Source organism: Pelophylax lessonae, assembly GCF_965119305.1.
Source record: "Pelophylax lessonae genome assembly, chromosome: 7".
In the NCBI taxonomy this organism is placed as follows: Eukaryota; Metazoa; Chordata; class Amphibia; order Anura; family Ranidae; genus Pelophylax; species Pelophylax lessonae.
Window position 1 is genome coordinate 143,628,339 of NC_138774.1, and position 20,793 is coordinate 143,649,131.

General features: G+C 39.3%; 1 protein-coding gene across 1 annotated transcript in view; it reads left to right on the forward strand.

Moving 5' to 3' along the window:
* Positions 1–20,025, forward strand: part of GPR50 (G protein-coupled receptor 50) — a 217,615-nt gene extending 197,590 nt beyond the window's left edge. The window contains exon 2 of the mRNA XM_082263740.1: positions 19,151–20,025. Coding sequence (XP_082119866.1) covers positions 19,151–20,016 — 866 coding nt within the window. The 3' untranslated portion in view covers positions 20,017–20,025. The remainder of the gene's footprint in view (positions 1–19,150) is intronic.
* Positions 20,026–20,793: the final 768 nt, after the last annotated feature.

The following is a 20,793-nucleotide window of genomic DNA, read 5'->3' on the forward strand; positions in this document are numbered from 1 at the left end:
AGCATGATCTGTGCTCATTTAGCTGCCGTGGATTGTAAGGGGGAAAAAAAAAGAAAAAATAAAGTAACATATATTAAACAAAAGAATGCAATTTTTTTTTACTGTTCCTTGCCCCCCATGCATATGCACATAAGAACATAAATGCCTGAACAATTATGGCAAACGTAAGGTATCACCACAAATGTCGGAGTGAGAGCAATTCTAGGGCCATTATTTATGGTTAACTCCAATCTGATATTCTGTAGGTTTTTAGAGTGCCGCCTGTAGACAATTTTGGGCTCTGAATAAAACATTATAATGGGAGGTTAAATAATTCATTAATTTTAACACGTATTCAATAACGGATAACATGTCTATGGTAGCGAAAGTTGGAAAACAACTGAGTGCTAGAAATACGAGGTCTTTATTGTGGGTTTTCTGTAAATAATGAGATTTTTCTTTTTATTATGGTCTTATCCCATTCTCTTATGGGACTTTTGCTACTAAAAACATCATACTGATAATTTGTGCAGGTTTCAGGATTTATTTTTTTTCACTTTCTCTTCAAGAACCCCCTTCCCAAGCTGCCAGAACACCTTAGATTATGGTCAGGGCTTTACTTCTTGTACATTTTGCTGTCCTAAGGAAAATAATTGCTGTAGTGTTGTACTGGAAGAAGTGTGAAGGCTGCTTTTTTATCACAGTTCTCCCTTGTAGTTGAAGTACAATTTAACATTCCTGTATAACATTATAAGTGGGTACCACATCCAGTTATTATGTGATGCATGTACTAAAAAGCGTTCTTTACCTTTCCTGAGCGAATCAAATATCCCTTTCATTTGTGTCTCAAACACCCCCCCCCCCCTCCCAAAGACTGAAGTTCATTGTGGGGGGGTTTAAACAAGAGAGGGCGTACTGGCATCCAGAAAGCAGTGGACAAGACAAGTGGGGCCAGGTGCTTATTGCCATGGTACAGTCTTGTGAATCAGCACTGAAAACTGCTGGTGTTCATGCCCCACACCCCCAATATTTTTGTCATTGCCACTGTTGTGCAAGCAGTCACAGCCTACAGAACAGTGGCAACTCTGCTCTAAATTCGGGAGCATTGATGCATTGTTGCTACACTATCACAAGATGTTACATTAAGTGGACCTCACTGGCAGGACCAACAGGTTTTTGTAGGTCTTTTCAGGAGGTGAAAACTGTAAATACAGACACACTTAGAATTTGTTGCTGCAGGACATCTTTTTTAATGGATGGTAATAGTTCTACTTTAGTTTGCTGCATTTAGCCAAAAATGTCCAAGGTAAACAAATGGAGGGACACAATGAAATATATAGGCTGGGAGTTACTAACTTTACCTTTCTACACTGGGCACTAATGGTAACCTATTATTAAAAAAAAAAAAGCCATAGACATTTAGATACCTACTTTATCCTGCTTACTGAGTACTTAAGCAGTTTCTAAGTATCAAAAGAATATAATTTTGATTGCAGTAGCATATGATTTTTGGTCATGGATCTATAATTAACCTATGGGAGTGGATGTTGAAGTGTATTGGCAGGTCAAAAGTGGTTAGAGGATGAACAGTTTGGAGCCCAAGATTGCAGATTACAAGTCTCTACTATAATCAAACACACATTTTAGCTTAATTTATTTGACAAAATATATTACACCACAATCTTTGTATTGTTTAAAACAGTACTGCATAGGCTTGTATTGTCTGATAAAGCAATAACTATTTCATAGCAAATTACAGTGTAAATTGTATCTTAGCCACTATGGTTTTCTCTGCAAAACATACTATAAGTTGATTAAAAGGTAGTTCCTATATTTTCTAGACAGCAGAACATTATAAGTAGACTAGTTACTTTAAAGCAGATCTAAAGCCCACAAAGCTTACCTTAGCTCTAATGGTCCAATGCCCTTGAGGTCCTTCATCGGTCCTCTCTCTAGTTTCGTCAGTGTGCCAGCCTTCCATCATCTTGAAAGGCAAGTGCAAGATGATGTAATTCCAATGCATGTGCAGAAGTTCAGTCACCCTGGCAAACAGGCACGGTGCCAGAATGTATAATGGGCTGTACATGCACAGTTCATTCTACATACTAAGGTGGTCTGCAATGGACAGCGTAAATGCTCATAGTTAAAAAAAAATCTTTAATTCTGCTTTAAGCCTATCTCTGTTGAAAACAAAAATCCTTTTTTATGGGCCGGTAGGTCCTTCCCAAGCGACACGGTGGGGTTGCCCTTCCCGATGTCCGCCGCTACTATCAGGCGGCACATCTGGCAAGGTGGGTAGACTGGGCGAGACACGCCGACCTGAAGCAGTGGGTGAGTCTGGAGGTTTCCTTGTTCCCGTTCTGTCTGTCCAGGGCACCCCTGATTCTGAAGGACCTTCCGGTCGAAGCTAGACGTCATCCCACCTTGGGCCCGACCCTTAGGACGTGTGCGGTGGTGGTGGCCTCCAGGGGTCTAGCGGATAGTTACTCCCAGCTGTTCCCAGTTTTGGGGAACCCACGGTTCCCCCCGGGTTGCGCAGGGGATAGATTTGCTGCTCTATTGACAGAAGGAGCTTTCCAGGTCTCACACTTCTGTGAGGGCCACGAGTGGGTGTCTCTCTCCCAGCTGACGTCGATAACGGGACGCTTTCGCTTGACTCGGTGGCAGGCATTACAGCTTCTCCACTTTCTGCGTGGACTGGGGCCCCCGACGCGGTTCGGAAGAGACCACACCCCGCTGGAGCAAGTACTGGTAACGAGGGGAGCACTGCCCCATGCCCTCTCGCAGATGTACGAACTCCTCTCCATGCCGCCAGAGGACTTTGTCCTTCCGGGCATTGCCAAATGGGAAGGAGAGCTTCAGAAGACATTTACTGACTCTGAGAGGCGCAACATTATCAGATTTTCTCTCAAGTCTTCGATCTGCACCCGCATCCAGGAATGCAACTACAAAATCCTCATGCACTGGTACTATACTCCAGACAAATTGAGCCGCATCTTCCCGGAGGCGACTGATAGGTGCTGGCGTTGTCTGCGGGATAGAGGCACCCTGTCCCACGTTTTCTGGAACTGCCCCCTGATCCGGGGCTTCTGGTCGGAGGTCCGTAGGATCTCCCAGCTGATGACGGAACGCATCATCCCGGATGATCCGGCCTTCTTCTTGTTGCACTGCACTGGCATTGCCCCTAAGCGCTACAAACGCTCGGTGCTTAGGCACCTGACGGATGCAGCTAAATCCTGTGTAGCCCTCTGTTGGAAGAGCACGTCGCCCCCGACGGTCTCTCTCTGGCTGCGTAGAGTCAAATGGCTTAATGAGCTGGAGGACCTGGTTCTTACGGCTCAAGGTAGGAAGGAGCAATACTCCAAAACCTGGGCATGCTGGAACTCTTTTGTCATGTCTGCGGAGGGCATGGCCCTGGGCGGGGTCTCTGGTTCGCCCACGGACTGACCTGTGCGGGGGTCACCCGCGCGGGACGACTCTAACCGTTTCCTACTGGCCGAGCTTCCTCTTCGCCACCACCCGCTACTGAGCATATCTACTCCATTCTCTCCTCTGCTCCCCTGTCGTCTCCTATACCTTCCTGTGCCCCCCCCTTCCTGCCTCCCCCCCGTGCCCCACCCGCCCTCCCTACCTGATCTGGACTTTACCTGATCTTCTCTGTCTGGTACTTATGAAGTGGTTACCCCTGTTGCATACGTGTGCATCACTTCCTTTTACATGTCACTTACCCCATGGTTTGCTATCATGAGATTTACTGTTACACCAGTTGATACCGTTTCATTTTTTTTTTGTATGGAGCTCTAATTATATGTTATTGGTCTGACAAAGTGGTTGTTGACGTTAACCTCAGATGCTTCATGTACTCTACATTTTGGACTTGTGTTCTAATGCATATTCTGTGTGATGGCTGTATTACGCTTGATCAATAAAAGAAATTTGAAAAAAAAAAAAAAGAAAACAAAAATCCTGCCCCCATATGACAAGGGTTACAAGTGATAGACTAGCTGCTGCAAACAAGAAGGCAATTTTGATAAATATACACACAAGTGCATATACTATATTTTTTATACCTTTATAGACTAGTATGAATCTATTTATTGTCTGCAATGCCTTTATTTATAATCATAGAAGGATTCCAACAAACTACCAGCAAACTATCAAACTGACAAGAATGTTACCAAATGTGGGGATATCATCATCATTTTGTAGTTGCTGTATAATCTGGAAAAGTCAGGAACTTCGTGATTTTAATCAAATAAATATTCAGAAACAATACTTTCTCTGAATGCTTCTTTTTGAATAGTAATATTGAAAATAGAATAAAGAATATATTTGTTATTGCAAAGAACAGAAAATAATAATAAGAGGTAATATATCACTGTCAGTTAAGGCAGATCATTTACTAGAGACAAGGTTATCTGCAAGGTGCATTTGCATCATTGGCAGTTTAAATGCAAATACAAGGGCCCATACACATATAAAATGCTATGTTCACGTCCATACTGCCTAAAGTTTTATACAGATATGAACACTGCAGTATTGTGGGCTATGGGGCCTATGTGCACAGCTGCATTGTGTTCAGTCTTCTCCTGTAACATTGAGCTGTGTAAACCTAAAGTAGTAGTTTTGTAACTGTGGTAAACGTTTGTGTGAATCCTTACATGCAAATGAATAATCAAACATTGCCCTACACTGCCACCATTGCTTAGTAATGCTTGCTTAACAACACTTTGATATGGTTACGTATTCCACCAAAATTGAAATAAAGTGGGTGCACTGGAAGTGGATCAACAATGGTAAGTTCAGTCTACAAAAACTGGCAGCTCACAGACTCAAGGACCAAATGAGGTACAACTAACAACCAAAAAAGGACAATATAAGGATAATTAAAAAAAGACAATAAAACATATTGTCGTAAAAGACCGAATAGCTTATTATTGTCACTATAACTGGACAACAACTTTTGGAAATATATGAGATCAAAATTGAAAGTACAGGAAAGCAGAAAGCAATGAGCAAAGTAGATAAGAATTGATTTGTTTATTGTCCATCCATAATTGTATGGATCTCTATCTCCTCATTCAAGCCGTGTGGTGTTAAACTCCCCAACCTTTAGATCCAGAAGGTTTCCCTTTTGTACAATAATGCAAAGCACTCAGTGGTAGTAAGGGTACCATTGCTTTCTGCTTTCCTGTACTTTCAACTTTGATCTCATCTATTTCCCAAAGTTTTTGTCAGTTTATAGTGACAATGATAGGATATTCAGTCCTTTATGATATTATGTTTTATTATCTTTTTTTAATTATCCTTATTTTGTACTTTTGTTCATATTAGGAACCTTTGCTCTAATTCTGTAATTTGCATTATGTGCACATTTTATTGTTTATTATTATTTTTTAATTCAACATTACTATTGAATTTAAATTATTCTGTAATGCTGTCAAGTCATTTAATACATAATAAAGTAGTTAAAGGGTTAATTGAGGTAGGAGGGTCCTGGATGACTTATGCCCCTTCGCTCCTTTTAAATACTGCTTATTGCCGGAAATTCCCCTAAGACCTGATGAAGGGGCGTGCCTCGAAACATGTTGCTGTCATTTCAAGCTTAGCCCAAGCCTCACACCTATGTTTTCAGCAAGGTGGAGCTTATCCATAGCTCTGGGGAGGATTACTTGTAACTTCCAGTCAGCGCCCCGGACCCTCTGCGTTCCAGTGGCAGGGGATCAATGTAGAAAGTGGTGACATATTCTGACCTACGGCTGTTGCACACCCCACCTCCATATGTGTCCCCAAGCAGCTCCTACACCTATCTGGGACAAGGATGTAAGTCATCCATCGCCCGCCTATCCTCTCCTGGGCATGCAAGTATCCTCTGCAAAGGGATTTTACTTTTTTAATGTTTGACATTATTAATAACCTGTTGACTTACTTTTACCAATTCAGTTGTTATGCCTTCAATGGTTTAAACATATAACACAGGCACTTCATGTTTTTTTGTTGTTAGATATTTCACCCCAGCTTCAAATGGGTCATTCACTAGTCAGCAGCACAGACAAGGAATGACCTCGGTTTTCTATAATTTAGAATGGCTGAAGGCCAGGGGTCATTCTGCATCTGCACCACTGCCTAGTAAATGACTCATTCAGGGGCAGGGGGAGATGTAAATATTAACAAAGAGCTACTAGGCGGCAGCTGTGGTGCAGGCACAAATGACCATGGCCTAGTCATTCTGAGTGAATGACTTTCTTTATGTATGCAGCTCTATACGGACTACTGTAGAGTTCAGATGAAACTGTTTGAACTATGGACCATTTTAATGTAGGCTCTTTCTGGGAGCTTTCTGCCAGCAAGATCCTGGTTACATTTCACTATAATGTTCCTGAGCCTTACAGTGAAAAGAATAATAATGTATATATAGAATTCCAGATAATCCTAATGCCAATGTCTGAACTGAAGAGCATACTTCTTACACTCGCTCAATTTGACATACTGCCTTTTGCAATTGTTTTCCTTTTTAGTGTTCTTTAATTATTTAGTGAATTGTATGCGAAAAACAAATTTTATTTTTATTGTTGGAAATGACGAATGATCATAAATTTTGTTAGGGTACTACTGCCATCAATGTTCTCTTTGGGAGGATTTATCCAAATATACTGTGTCACAGGAGCAATACAGCATATGTGCTTCAATCAGAGACAAGGGCTGAGAACAAGAAAGATGTCAGCTTCCATAACTCTTTAATTTAGTCTCTTCTTTTTTTGACTTGTATCTTGGTATGCTTTGTGTATTTCTTATAGACCTGTGCAGTAATAAAGCCTGACTGGTCTTGTATCTGCCCTGTCCTGTAGTTTGCAGGCAGCCTGTAGTGGGTGGAGCTGCTGGGCCCCTTATATAGCTTGGCTACCTGCATTGGCTATGTGCAGCATATGACAATGTGACTGCTACATTTACAAGGTAATAAATAGCTTTGCAAAGACATTGGGCACACAAAAAGTGGACTTTCCTTGTGTATTGAGAAAAATATAAACACCTTTTGCCCAAAGTTTAGATTTAAAGTGTTTGTAAAGGTATAAATTCAAATTAATAAAAAACTAACTATACTTACTTGCACAAAACAGTCCTAAACCCCCTTTTCTGGGGTCCCCTACTGACAACCCAGGCTCCTTCTCTTCTCGGGAGTGGCACCATCAGAAGCTACTTTCTATGTTGGCACACCAATGGGCTTGATCTTAACCCTGGCTGTGTGGATCTATTGAAATCAAGGGGGAAATCCTGCGCTAGATGAAAATATATATGAGGAATCAAAAACAATGTATAGCAGCTAGAACACTGGACCTATAGAAATCCAACAAATAATATATATCAAATAGTGCAGCGCTAGGTAATAACAATAATAGCTATATTCCAAAAAAAACATTGGTGCAGTGAAGTCACACAAGGTCAATATAAACGTCCATGAGAGTCATGAATCCCCAAAACATGGATCTGGAGTGGAGAGCAGAAAGTCCAAAAAGGAGGTGAGGTCCCAAGATATGGTGAGCAGAAGGAAAACACCCGTGATGAATGGATAAAGGTGGCTGCTTACCAAAAAGATTGGACCCCCAACTTAATGGACAGGTCAGTCAAACTTGAGATAGAACCACTCAGGATGGACTCTTTCTTCCACGGACAATGGACATGGGTCAGCTCCAGCAACTTCTTATCTCTCCAGGGTATGACAAACAGCCATGGTGTAGCGTATGATAGCTCAGGTGTTAATGGCAACCTGCTCACATAGCAGGAAGAAAGGGTGAATTCCCCTGTCCCTAATCGGGATGCGTGTTCCGCAGAGTGACGGACCAGGATCTGTGTCTGTGGGATGTATACCTAGCCCCGTAGTTCCCGGCGTCTCAATAAGTACACTGCACATTCACGAATGTGCAGTGTAAATATACAATGTCTGTTTATATTGTAAACATGAATGTCCTTTTTCATTTTACAAACAATTTAACATTTAAAACATCAAGGGATTATGATATATTAAGTAAACAGAGCAACCCAAGGAAATTTGGCGACTTCAGATGTATCATCTGAGGATAAACAAAGTTATGTAGATTTGTACAGGGGCAAGAAAGAGAGAGGGAACAAGGAAAAGTGGGGTGAAGAGGGAAGAGAGAGAAAGACTACAGTGCTGGTGGTCAGGGTCCATTTCTAGCCAACATAAAGGAGAAGCTCAAAATGAAAAATAACTATCTTTGTGGAGTCTTATTAAACAGCAATAAGCATACCTTTTGAAAATAATGCAAATTACATTTGAGAATTGGTTTATTTGTAGGTGGGGGTTGTTGGTCATTATGTTCAATATGGAGGTAAACTCTGTCCATGGGAACCATGTGTCACAAAACTTTTCCTTTTTTTTAAAGGGTGGCAGTCAGTTCCTCATATTCATTTTGTTCATTTTGGCCAAGCCTAAGCAAGACGTGGGGGTGTGACATTGATTTCAATGCCACAACACAGACCCAGACCACGTTACAGATTTTAAAATCTTTCAGTGCAAATGAATACGAGTAATATGTAAGCTAAGTAGGGCCATCAAGTTAAGGAAGTATAAGAAAGGCCTAACAAGGCTCATAACCAACATAACAGTGCATAGGACCCAGCAACTGTAATATTAGGCCGCTTCTCGGCCTTTTGGCTAAGATCAAGTGTAGTATCTGTTCTTATCAGTGTTGGTATGGAACCGGAAGGTTAGTATCGGTGGTGGCCGAAGTTAACCGGGGCGCTCTGGGCGTAACTGGAGGACCGGAGTAGGCCAAACCAGAGAAAGCCGGATGGTTCCATTGCCTTCCTGATTCGAATGGGTCCGCCCCTGTCAGTTTGAAGGGAGCGGGAAAGCCGGTTTCGCCAGTTTTCCGGTTAGTACTGCTCCTGGATGTGATTGGTAAGGAATGGCGGATGGTGGTGGGGGAACCTTTCCTCCTGGGTTGAATCTGGCCTTGCAAAAGGCTTGTCCCCAGTTGAAGGCAGGTTCTCCCTAAGCTGTCTAAAATTCTGATGCCTCCTGATGGGATAGGGCTACACTCGGTCTGGCCTTTGGGCCGGGATATAAAAAGCCCGTAGTGTAAGTGCCCCTGGGGTGGCAGCCCAGGGGTGCCTTGATTTCTCACTGGTGAGGGGCAGCTCGCCTGAGTTATTTTGGCACCTTGGTCACTGCACTATGCACACTTTTTCCGCACCTGCCTCTTGGGACAGGCCTTTTGGCTTGCACCAGAGGAATTTTTTATTCCGGCTGGAAGGCCTGCCTTGGTTCCTCACATGGCACCATAGCACTTTCCCCACTTCCCTTCCCCCACTCTTTGTTTTGTTTGTCTCTTTTTCTTTGTAGTTTGTCATCTGCACTATCACCTTTGTTTTCTTTATTTTGCACGACTTGTAGGGTGTGGGTCCTCGGGCCCTGCCTTGAGTCTTGGGAGGGGGTGGATATGGCCTTTTGGCTAAGTTCGCCCTCTCTCATGGGGTCTCCCTTCGGGGGAGCCCCACTTAGTACTCGGGGTGGGCTGTTTCGGCAGTCCCCCTGAAGAAAGGGGTCAGTCTGGTTTCGGCCAGACAGACCTTGAGTACCTTATATCCCTGTCAGGAGTCTTGCGCCCCGGGGGATCGAGGTTCGGGTCCTACCTCTTCGGAGGGAAGACCACTAGTTTCGCACACCCTGTGCACTTTTTGTGTTCTCACTGTGTGTGTGTGCACTTTTTTATGCACCGGGTGGAGTCTTTTGAGTGTGTTGCACACGCTACGGGCTTTAAAAAAAAAAAAAAAAAAAATTAGATATTATTTTAATGAAAGCTCTAGATTTAAAAAAAAATCATATTACTTTTGAAATTACATTAACATCCTAACGATGATATGAAAATGAGTCTACATTTACTTCTACATTAGTAATGATTTACAGAAGACTCAGGTTTAAAACATTTTAGTTGAATAACTAGCATAATTAATAAGATCTATTCCCATCTGGGACTTGGGCAGTAATAAAAACCTCCAGACTTTGGATTATATTTAATTATAATTAAAGTAGAGTAGTTATCTTTTGAAAGCATGCTGCCCTTTGCTTGTCTATTAAAAAATAGTCTGGAATTTACTTTAAAAACGCATGTAATTAAAGTATTAGTAAAGGCTTTTTATTTTTATTTATTTTTAGTTTTAGATAAAGTGGAGATGGATTATAATATCTGTCAGGTTTTTATTGCTATATGTGCCCCCTGTTAGAAGGATTCACCCTATCTATTTGTCCTGTTTACAAAGGGACACAGATCACAAGAAAAATACAATGGTTATGACCTACCCTTACTCTATCAAAATTAAAAAAAAAAAAGTTTTGTTTTTAATTCTACTTTATGTAATGACATTGCTAGACAGGAACTGCTCATACTTCATGTCACTTATCCCAATTTTAGCTTTTTTATTTTCACTTGCCTGCTATATCTCTTTACTAATGCTGGCAATACACTATACGAAAAATCGATAAAATTAATTTTCGAAAAACAAACACTCGTGAGAGCAAACAATAGTGCCATCATGTAATGACCGATAAATCGCTCAATGGACATAAATGAATCCATTTTATGTTTGTTTTTTCACATAGACCTAAGTGCCGGTTCACACTAGTACGACTTATCGGGCGACTTGGTCCGCCTGACAAGTCATGCACCATTGCGGTCCATTGTGTGGTACAGGAACAGTTCTAATAGGAGCGACACAAGTCGCTCCAACTTAGAAAAAGGGTCCTGTACTACTTCGGGGCAACCTGGAGCGACTTGCATAGACATTCATTTTATGAAATCCGTGCAAGTCGCGCCGAAGTCGCGGTACACGCGACTTCACAGGTCGCCCCCTAAGTCGGATCGCCATAGTGTGAACCGACACTAATGCAGAAAGTTTGGATAAGAAACACAATAACCTTTCAATTTATCATTCATTCTGTCAAACATGTACTTCCTTTTTTGGCTCAAAAACATCACAACAGATTATTGATTTGTGCCCACTAACTGGCCGAAAAACAAACGAACTGTCCAAATTTCGATGGTTTTTCATATAGTGTATAGCCAGCAGAAGACAGATGTGTTCAGTAGTGTCTGAAAAAGAGAGCTGAATCTTTAACCCTTACATTTTTAAGCTCAGTGGGAATACTAAAATTAGATTTAAGGAAGAGGTATAAACCTTGCCAGTTGCCACATAAAGTGATATTTATGTTTTAGAACCTTTAGTACAATTTCATTTATAAATGTATGGACTGATTGATGCTGATTGCATTTTTCAAATTTTGAGGAAGATATCATTTAGAAAGGTATGGATTAATTAAAGCTCATGCATTTTTTTTTTTAAGATTTTACTTATAAAAGTATTTGTTGATTGATGGTCATTGCATTTTTTGTATTTATGAGAAACATACCTTTATTTTATACAAATGTCTAATATTTGTTTATTTATTTTTTATTGGCCTATATTAAATAATTAAACTCTATTAAAGGAAATCTATGGTCACTGCATACATTTTTATTTTATAATACCAGAATTATAATAGCAATACAAACAACATATACATTTTAAAATTCAATATAAGCGCATTTGAAAAATCTCTGTTGTGATTCCTGCTTGTCTGCTGGCCATCAATTTCCACAACTTCCTGGATTCCCTGCATGCTTTGCAGTTTCTCCTCTGCTGTTTCCTGTACTGACTCCACCTTCTGAAACTCCTTCTCTCAGCAGTAGTTCGGAGGGCATAAACTGTGGAATGTGTGACACAGCAGTGCCTACTCACAGAATAGTGAATATGTGTCACAGAGTTGCAGGAAATAAATGTGTGGGATCTTCACAAAGTTTGCAAACTCCAAGATTGTTTAGCTTAATAGGAGTAGGCTAGAAATAATTGAAATACAATGTGAAAATGAATAAATTGTTTAAAATGTTGACCCTAGATGGACTTAGTTACCACATACTCTTAAACACTAATCTGTGATTGGATTACATTGATAACCAGGCATCATTAATCACATGAACCTGTTATTAAATAAAACATATGGTATAAGATTATTCAAGAGTCTGAATGTTCGGTCCATAATTTTTACAGTGGTGCAGTTATACCTATGAAAGAATATTTTCACCTTCTGTCATATAATGACAATACATACTCATTGTGCTGTGGTATTGGAGAAGCAGTTCTGTTGTCGCCCTAGGTTGCTCGATCCTGATTTAGACTACAAAAAGTCTTATCGGTTCTGCCAAGATTACCTCTAAAAAAAAAAAACAACAACAAAAGAACCTCTATATAGAGCACTGGGGGACGTGAGTCTATACAGCCCAATAGTAATCCATATACTTGCACTTGCCAGCTGTTACTCAGAATGGATGCAATGACAATGGATGGTAATAGTTTATTAATAGGTCAAATAAAAACTTCCAAAGGACTATAAATGGCTGTAGGCAATATGTTGCAAAGAAACAAATGTTCATGATCCATCGTATTAACAATATTCCCTGTAGATTACACATACCAGAAGTCCAAACACTGAATGGAAGACAGGAAGTGATCTGCCCAGGAAGAAATCGACCTGTCTCCACAGTGTGGTCAGCTGTGTCTCTGTGATGTACTGCGGTGGGGAAACCCTCTGTGATGTCTTGAAAGATGATTGTACATATGGGGAGGGAGAGATCGGCTGTACTCCACTGGCTGTATGTCCCCAGAGCGCTACCCTGGATACTGCAGCAGCAGACCAATGATACACACCGGAGCCAAACAGCAATTAGGGAAGTCGGAAGTGGGTGGTCCCGCTGTCAGTAGAATCCCAGGAAGGGAATAAGTCAGAACAGACAGCTGTAGTCACGCTCGCCAGTGAAGGATGAAATATAAATCGGGGGTGATTGATCCAATGCCTAGCCATCCATTACAAAGCTGTCACCATGACAACGCATTTCGGAGTGGTTCTTCATCTGGTCATGTGGTGTAGACAGCCAGTAAGGATATATATAGGCAATTGTTAAGGGAATGGGGATTCTCCTAAAGGTAAATCACTTCCTTCATCCATGTCAAATTTACATTTTTAAAAACACAAACTTATCATTATAAAAATACATTAGCAATTAAAGATTGAAAAGAGACTCTCAAAAAAAAAAGCATGCGCAAAGCTTTCTTTCAATTTCAGGATGCTAAGGAATTAGAGTGTGCCCAATGGTGGGATTTATCTTTTCTTAAACAATATGTAACCAGGCCTAAAAGAATGATGGGATCTGGTTTCTGAATTTTGCACCATGAAATGGATCAAATTGTAAATAATACAGAGGGAATGCAAATTACTCACTTCACGAAATAAGGTTGAAGATAGTAACAACAAAATAAAAGAATTCCACAATTCATGTATTTTTGATAATTGGTCCAGAGTTCTCAATAATAATATCAAGAAATTTGAGGACAATTTAATACATACCAAAATAGGGAAATTAGAGAGGGACATAGATGATTACAAAACAGGGTGAGTGTTCAATTGGAAACACGCAGATAATAAGGGGTCTTGGAACTCTGTCTCGGTAAACCCTAGACATCAAGTTACATATCCATCATCACGGAAAAAGAATAGTGATGAGTCTAATAATCATATTAAGAACAAAGGGAATAAATATCCACGCAATAAGAAAGGTAGATCTTACAGATCTGGTAATAGAACATCTATTAGTACCCAGGGCACAAATAGGTTTATACAATATGATTAACATATACCAGTAGGGCATGCACACCAAAATTCACACACTTCTACACTCAACCCTATGCCAGACACTTTGAGATATAGGAATACCAACATTGCCAGCGATCCAGTTGTACTGCCCATTTCAGGAAATGAGGGAAAAGTTGCGATATGTAAGGACCACACACCACCATCAGGCAATATCTCCAACAATTTGAATATCTCAACAGTGATCACTGTTCCCATGCACAATAGATATACAAGAGATCTGTAGAGTTTTTTTAAAGAAGGTGCCCGACCTAAAGGAATACCTCACCCCAATACTCAAAATGGTATTACGAATTTCAACCATATCCAATCGCCCTTTAACAATTCTTTTCTAGATATATCTCTCATAAATCATGTAGAGAAAAGAAAAGAAAAAGAAAACTTACAGAGGCAGACGAGGAGGAAGAAGCACTAAGATCAAACAAAAAAGAAAGAAGGGACAGCATTTGAGGTCAAATTTGAGCACGGTCAGAATTTATAATCTCTCCACCCATACCCCAGATGAATATCGATTGTTTTTCGAAGGGGCTCAGTTTTTCTCCCTTTATATGACCGAACAAGTTCAAATTGTTCAAAGATCTGAATAGATTTATTAGGAACTTGACAGGGAAAAGGTTTTATACTAGAGAGCAAGGTGACATATCTGTGGAGGCAACACACATGTTAATGGAACTGTGGGACTATGGAGGCCTTACGGAATTTTATTTCCATTCCTAATGTGTCACATACGGGTTTTTGACCCAAGTCCTCTTTTTTTCCAGTGTCCTCCAAAGGACCGTATGTAGAAACATATTATTAGGCCACCTATCGTGATCTCCTGATTCTCTGTAACTCCTAAGCTAGACATCATATTAATCTTTCTAGTTAAGTAATATTAGCTCTCAAAAATTTGGGCAGAAGCCTTGTTCTACAAAACAGGGCTGACTATCTCACAGAAGCTTATCGCTTGTTATCTGACACTACTTACTACCTCTGAGTAGACCCATTGTGGCTGGCACGGGGAGTTATATGTCCGGACTGTCACAATACATCGATTTCTTTTTACAACCCATTGTGTCTCAATTGCCTTTTTTTGTCAGGGATTCTGGTCATATGATAAACATACTTATCCAATATCAGTGGGAGGATAGTTATCTATGGGCCTCATTGGATGTGTGTTCTTTATACACTTCCATTCCACACACATTAGGTCTACCAGCCCTCCAACACTATCGTTTTAGTGATCCCAACATGAACCATAGACAGGCTCAGTTTTAGTTGATGCCACCAAATTCTGTCTGGAGCATAATTATTTTCTTTTTCAATATAAGTTTTATCTCCAGATGAATGGCATGGCAATGGGAGTGAATTTTGCTCCCTCATATGCAAATCTCACTATGGGTTTTTGGGAAGATAATTATATATGGAACCATAACCCCTTTGCGAGATATATTGTCCTGTTTGGTTTTTATATCGATGATATTTTGTTAATTTGGAGTGGTAGTCATAAGGATTTTACAGCATTTCTCACACATTGTAACAACAACACATTAGGTCTCAAATTTACCCAAGTGGTTGACCCTGTGTCGTTAGTATTTCTTAATTTGGAACTGTCACATGAGGGTGACTCTATTTTCACCAAGAATCACTGTAAACCCACAAGTGGAAACTAATACCTCCACTATTCCAGCTGTCATCAATAAATCATTCCAAAGATTACGGAGAAACTGCACCAGAAGGGTTGATTATGACCAGCAGGGCATGGAACTGATGAAGAAATTCCATTAGAAAGGGTGCCCCAGCACTTTGATTCAGGAGGCTTTTTAAAGGTTCCAAGAAGGGCCGATTTCTACATGCAAACCTGAAGCTTCCTCCCAGAATAGTGTTAAATTTATAACTAATTACAACAGTGCCTATAGGTACATTTCGAGAATTATGAGAAAACATTGGCATATTCTCCAAATGGAACCTAAGTTAGACCTGATTCTTCAATCTGTACCACAAATCAAGCATTAAAAAAACATCATCACACCCAGCAAGATCAAAAAGAAGTCTGATAAGAGACCTATGGACATATGTTCATATTTTGATTATAGATTGGGCACTTTTCAGTGCAAAAAGAGAGCTTGCCTCACGCCCAATTTATAAAACATGAGCAATCTTCCTTTAGTGATAAGGTGGGTAATATTTTCAGGATTAAACACTTTATAACCCGCTCCACTGAATATGTCATTGATATGCTTACTTGACTGTGCAATCTGTCTTATGTGGGGCATACCAAACAAACCCTTATGAAAAGGGTAGGGGACCATCGTCACCTCATTGCTAGTGGTTGTGATAAGCACAGTGTGCCAAGATATTTTAAAATTTACCACAATAAGAATATCAAAGATTTATCTGTTTGTGCCATTGAGTATATACCTATACCTATATACAAAAGGTGTTCCATGTTGTGCAAAAGGGAAACAATTCAGATTTACAAGCTTTCAACCTTAACTCCTTATGGGTTTAATGAGGAGTTAGATGTTTACACCATTATGTAATTTTTATATATTTTTTTTATATTAATTAGTTTTTATTTTGAGAGTCCCTTTAACCTTTAATTGCTAATGTATTTTTAATATGATAAGTTTGTGTTTCTATCATTTTAAATTTGACATGGATGAAGGAAGTGATTTACCTTTAGGAGAATCCTCATTCCCTTAACAATTGCCTATATATATCCTTACTGGCTGTCTACACCACATGACCAGATGAAGGGCCACGCCCAAAGCGCATCATCATGGTGACAGCTTTGTAATGGATGGCTAGGCATTGGATCCATCACCCCTGATTTATAATTCATCCTGCACTGGCGAGCGTGGCTTCAGCTGTCCGGTCGGACTTATTCCCTTCCTGGGATTCAAATAACAGCGGGACTGCCCACTGCCCGCTCTGGGGACACACAGCCAGGAGTACAGCCACTCTCCCCCTCCCCGTTTGCACCATCATCTTTCAAGACATCACAGAGGGTTTTAACACTGCGGTACATCACGGAGACACAGCTGACAGGAGAGTTTCTTCCCAGGCAGATCACTTCCTGTCTTCCATTCAGTTTTTGGACTTTTGGTATGTGTAGTCCTACAGTGAATATTGTTAATATGATGGATCATGAACATTTGTTTCTTTGCTACATATTGCCTACAGCCGTTCAAAGTCCTTTGGAAGTTGTTATTGCATCCATTCTGTGGAACTACAAGTAATAGCGGGCAGGTGCAAGCATATGGATTACTATTGGGCTGTATAGACTCACATCCCCCAGCGTTCTATATAGAGGTTCTTTTGTTGTTTTTTTTTTCTGGGTATTGGGACCTAATTGGTACCCATATTCCTCACAGCTGCAGGCGGATATTTATTTTATTTTATGGTCCACTACACAGCACCGAAATATTTGCTTTTTGCATCCAAGGTTACCTCTGTGAACTTCAGAACACCTCGCTCTATTTTATAAAGATGAATAGGGGAGAGACATTCTGCAGTTTATAGATGTAACCTGAGCAGGGATAATAAGACTCCTTGAGTAAACTCAACTAACTTAATTGAACAAGCTGAAGTTAGAAGCTGATTGGCTACCATACCATGGTAATGTATAATAAAAAATAATTTTAAATATTTTACATCTGCAGCATTCAGTTGAATAATACCCGGTAATCCTTCATTGAAGGCCCTTGTTTGGTACTTTGGTTATAGGTTGGCAATGCTCTGTCCCTGTTTCCTAATTGTTTTGTCACCCTGTCAAGCTTTCAATGGATACTACAGGTGGTTATTGCAACACACATTACACAGACAAGGACCAATGTCACTATCAGAAAACTCTTCCTGAATAATGCAACAAAGGTTAATATTTTTGCATATCCACAATGTCTCCCAAGCACAGAACATACAAAGATGTTAAAAAAATGGGTGCTTTCTGGGACAGTTTAGCTCTTCAGGGAATTCTTAGGACTCCTTACGGATTATAGAACTAATTGCAGTTCAGATGTTTCATATTATCTACCTGATATACGATATATGACATATTTGTAACCCGTTTTACATCCTAAATTGATATACATTTTGTATATTTACACCATGTATCGATCTTATACTTTCAAAAATGATTGTTGGAAAAAATAAATAAATCAATTTTTGCACATACAAGTGCATACATAAATAATAACATAAATAATTTGCCACATATTTTTTATAACAAGCAAGGATAAGAAGGAAGTAGAGATTAGACCAAACTGAGTACATGTGGCAGATGTCAGAGAACACGTATATAAAGCTTCAAAGAGGAGATTTACTAAAACTGTAGCATACAAGATCTGGTGCAGCTCTGTATAGAGCTTCCAGGTTTTATTATCAAGGCTTAATTGAACAAGCTTAAGTTAGTCTTCCAGTTTTAGTAAATCTTCCCCTATGTCAATGAACCAAGGACACGGAGGTAAACAATTTCAGTTCTCTAAAACACTTTCTCACTACTAAAGCTCTGTTCAAACCTATGCAGGGGAGATTTACACATGTGTTTGTTTGTGCATTTTGGTGTATTGCTTTTAGGGCAGCTCATTCATTTCAGTAGGTTACGCTACATATAAAACTGGTACCAAATAATTGCTAGCACTTTTTCTAAATCACGCCACACCAAAATACATGGTACTTTGTTGACATGCATTTTGGCTTGGAACATGCATTAGTAAGGTATGTTGGGTACCAGAAATATTTAATGGTACTGCCACACACCTGCAAAAGGGAAGAACTTTTTTTGTGTTTTGCTGGAGTATGCACAATATAATATGAACCTAGCCTTACATATTACCCTCCTGATATTTGAACTTGGAATGACCTTTTAATCTGTATTCAAAGTACCAAAACCAGTAATACAGCAAAATATTGTGCCTAAATGAGGATAGACTTTCAGAACTCATATCTTTTAAATGTAATTCACAGCCTTTGCTATCTGTATCCTTGTATTTTCTCTATGCTGAAGGCTTTTTATCAGCTTATGTTTCAAAGCTCCTTCTTTGGGTTCTATTGTCATCTTGTGAAGACCTGATTCAGCAGCAGTAATTGGGCACAGCATATCATATGTTGTTGAACTGTACAGCTAAAATTATCACAAGACAATGCCAAATGAGGAAATTGTGTCTTTTTAATGCATTGTGGTAATCTGAAGCATTTATTAAAGGCAATAATTATAATTTCATCTCTGATAAGCTGAAAAATACATTATTTCTTTTTTTTTTTTTTTTTAAATAGAAAGGACAGACTTTTTAATATGTCACACAAAAAAAGCAAATTAAAAATATTTGATATAATTATTTCATTTTTTTAATCTTTCATGGTTCACTTATCTGTTATTTTTGTGATACTGTGCTCAGTAATAACTATGTTTATTATTTGCTTTTTCAGGCAACATCTTTGTCGTCAGTTTATCCGTTGCGGACCTTGTTGTGGCGGTGTACCCATATCCAGTAATCCTCATAGCTATATTCCATAATGGATGGACACTGGGTAATATTCATTGCCAAATTAGCGGATTTCTTATGGGACTAAGTGTCATCGGTTCTGTCTTCAACATTACAGCCATAGCAATTAATAGATACTGCTACATCTGCCATAGTCTGCAGTACGATAAGCTTTATAACCTTAAAAGCACATTCGGTTACCTCTGTTTGACTTGGATACTGACTGTTCTTGCAATTGTGCCAAACTTTTTTGTTGGTTCTTTACAATATGACCCAAGGATTTTCTCATGTACATTTGTCCAAACAGTCAGTTCTTCTTACACAATAACAGTGGTTGTGGTGCATTTTATTGTTCCTTTGGCTGTGGTAACATTCTGCTACTTGAGGATATGGGTTTTGGTTATTCAAGTCAAGCACAGAGTAAGACAAGACTGCAAGCAGAAACTAACACCAACAGACCTACGGAACTTTTTGACCATGTTTGTTGTATTTGTCCTTTTTGCTGTCTGCTGGGGACCTTTAAACTTTATTGGCCTTGCGGTGGCAATCAACCCTTTTCAGGTAGCTCCAAAAATTCCAAAATGGCTGTTTGTATTAAGTTACTTCATGGCCTACTTTAACAGCTGCCTCAATGCAGTCATCTATGGTCTTCTCAATCAAAACTTTCGAAAGGAGTACAAAAGAATTTTGATGTCTTTGTTGACACCAAGACTGCTTTTTATCGACACATCAAAAGGCGGGACAGAAGGAGCGAAAAGCAAACCCTCTCCAGTTGTTACCAATAATAATCAGGCTGACATTTGTGTGTAACCAGTTGGCAGCCATTTTGTACACATTTAAGTTCATTATTCAAAATTATTTTTATCAACATTTTTCACCATGTGCCTATTTTCTTGCACTTTGTGTATATGCTAAATACAGAAATATAATCTCTGATAACCATTACAGTGGTCTTAATTTAACAAAAGTAATACTGTTTTACTGAATGAATTTGACAGCTTTAGACCTTAAAGTATAAGTCAGCCCAAAACCTATATTTTCAATATAGGTGGATACTGGTGGACCTAATTAACTGCTCTCTACTTATATGTCTTGAAACCAAAATTAGTGGTGGAATTTTCTTTATTTCATAACTGAGGAAGGAGTTTTACTGTTTTTGCTGTATTATTTTTAAAGAAAAATACATTTAAAAGATCATGTAGGGATAGTGTTTGGCATTGAAATCTGTGTAAACATGTATTTGGTGTGTGTTTATAAACTATCACAGAGTGCCACCAAATGAAAGAACTACATAGATGCTATGTGATCTTCCAAAGATCTTATTTCAACTTGTAAATTTACAGTATATATATATATATATATATATATATATATATATATATATATATATATATACATATACACAGTGCCTTGCGAAAGTATTCGGCCCCCTTGAACTTTGCGACCTTTTCCCACATTTCAGGCTTCAAACATAAGTGGAAAGAAATTTATTGGATATTTCAAACTTTTTTAACAAATAAAAAACTGAAAAATTGGGCGTGCAAAATTATTCAGCCCCTTTCAGTGCAGCAAACTCTCTCTAGAAGT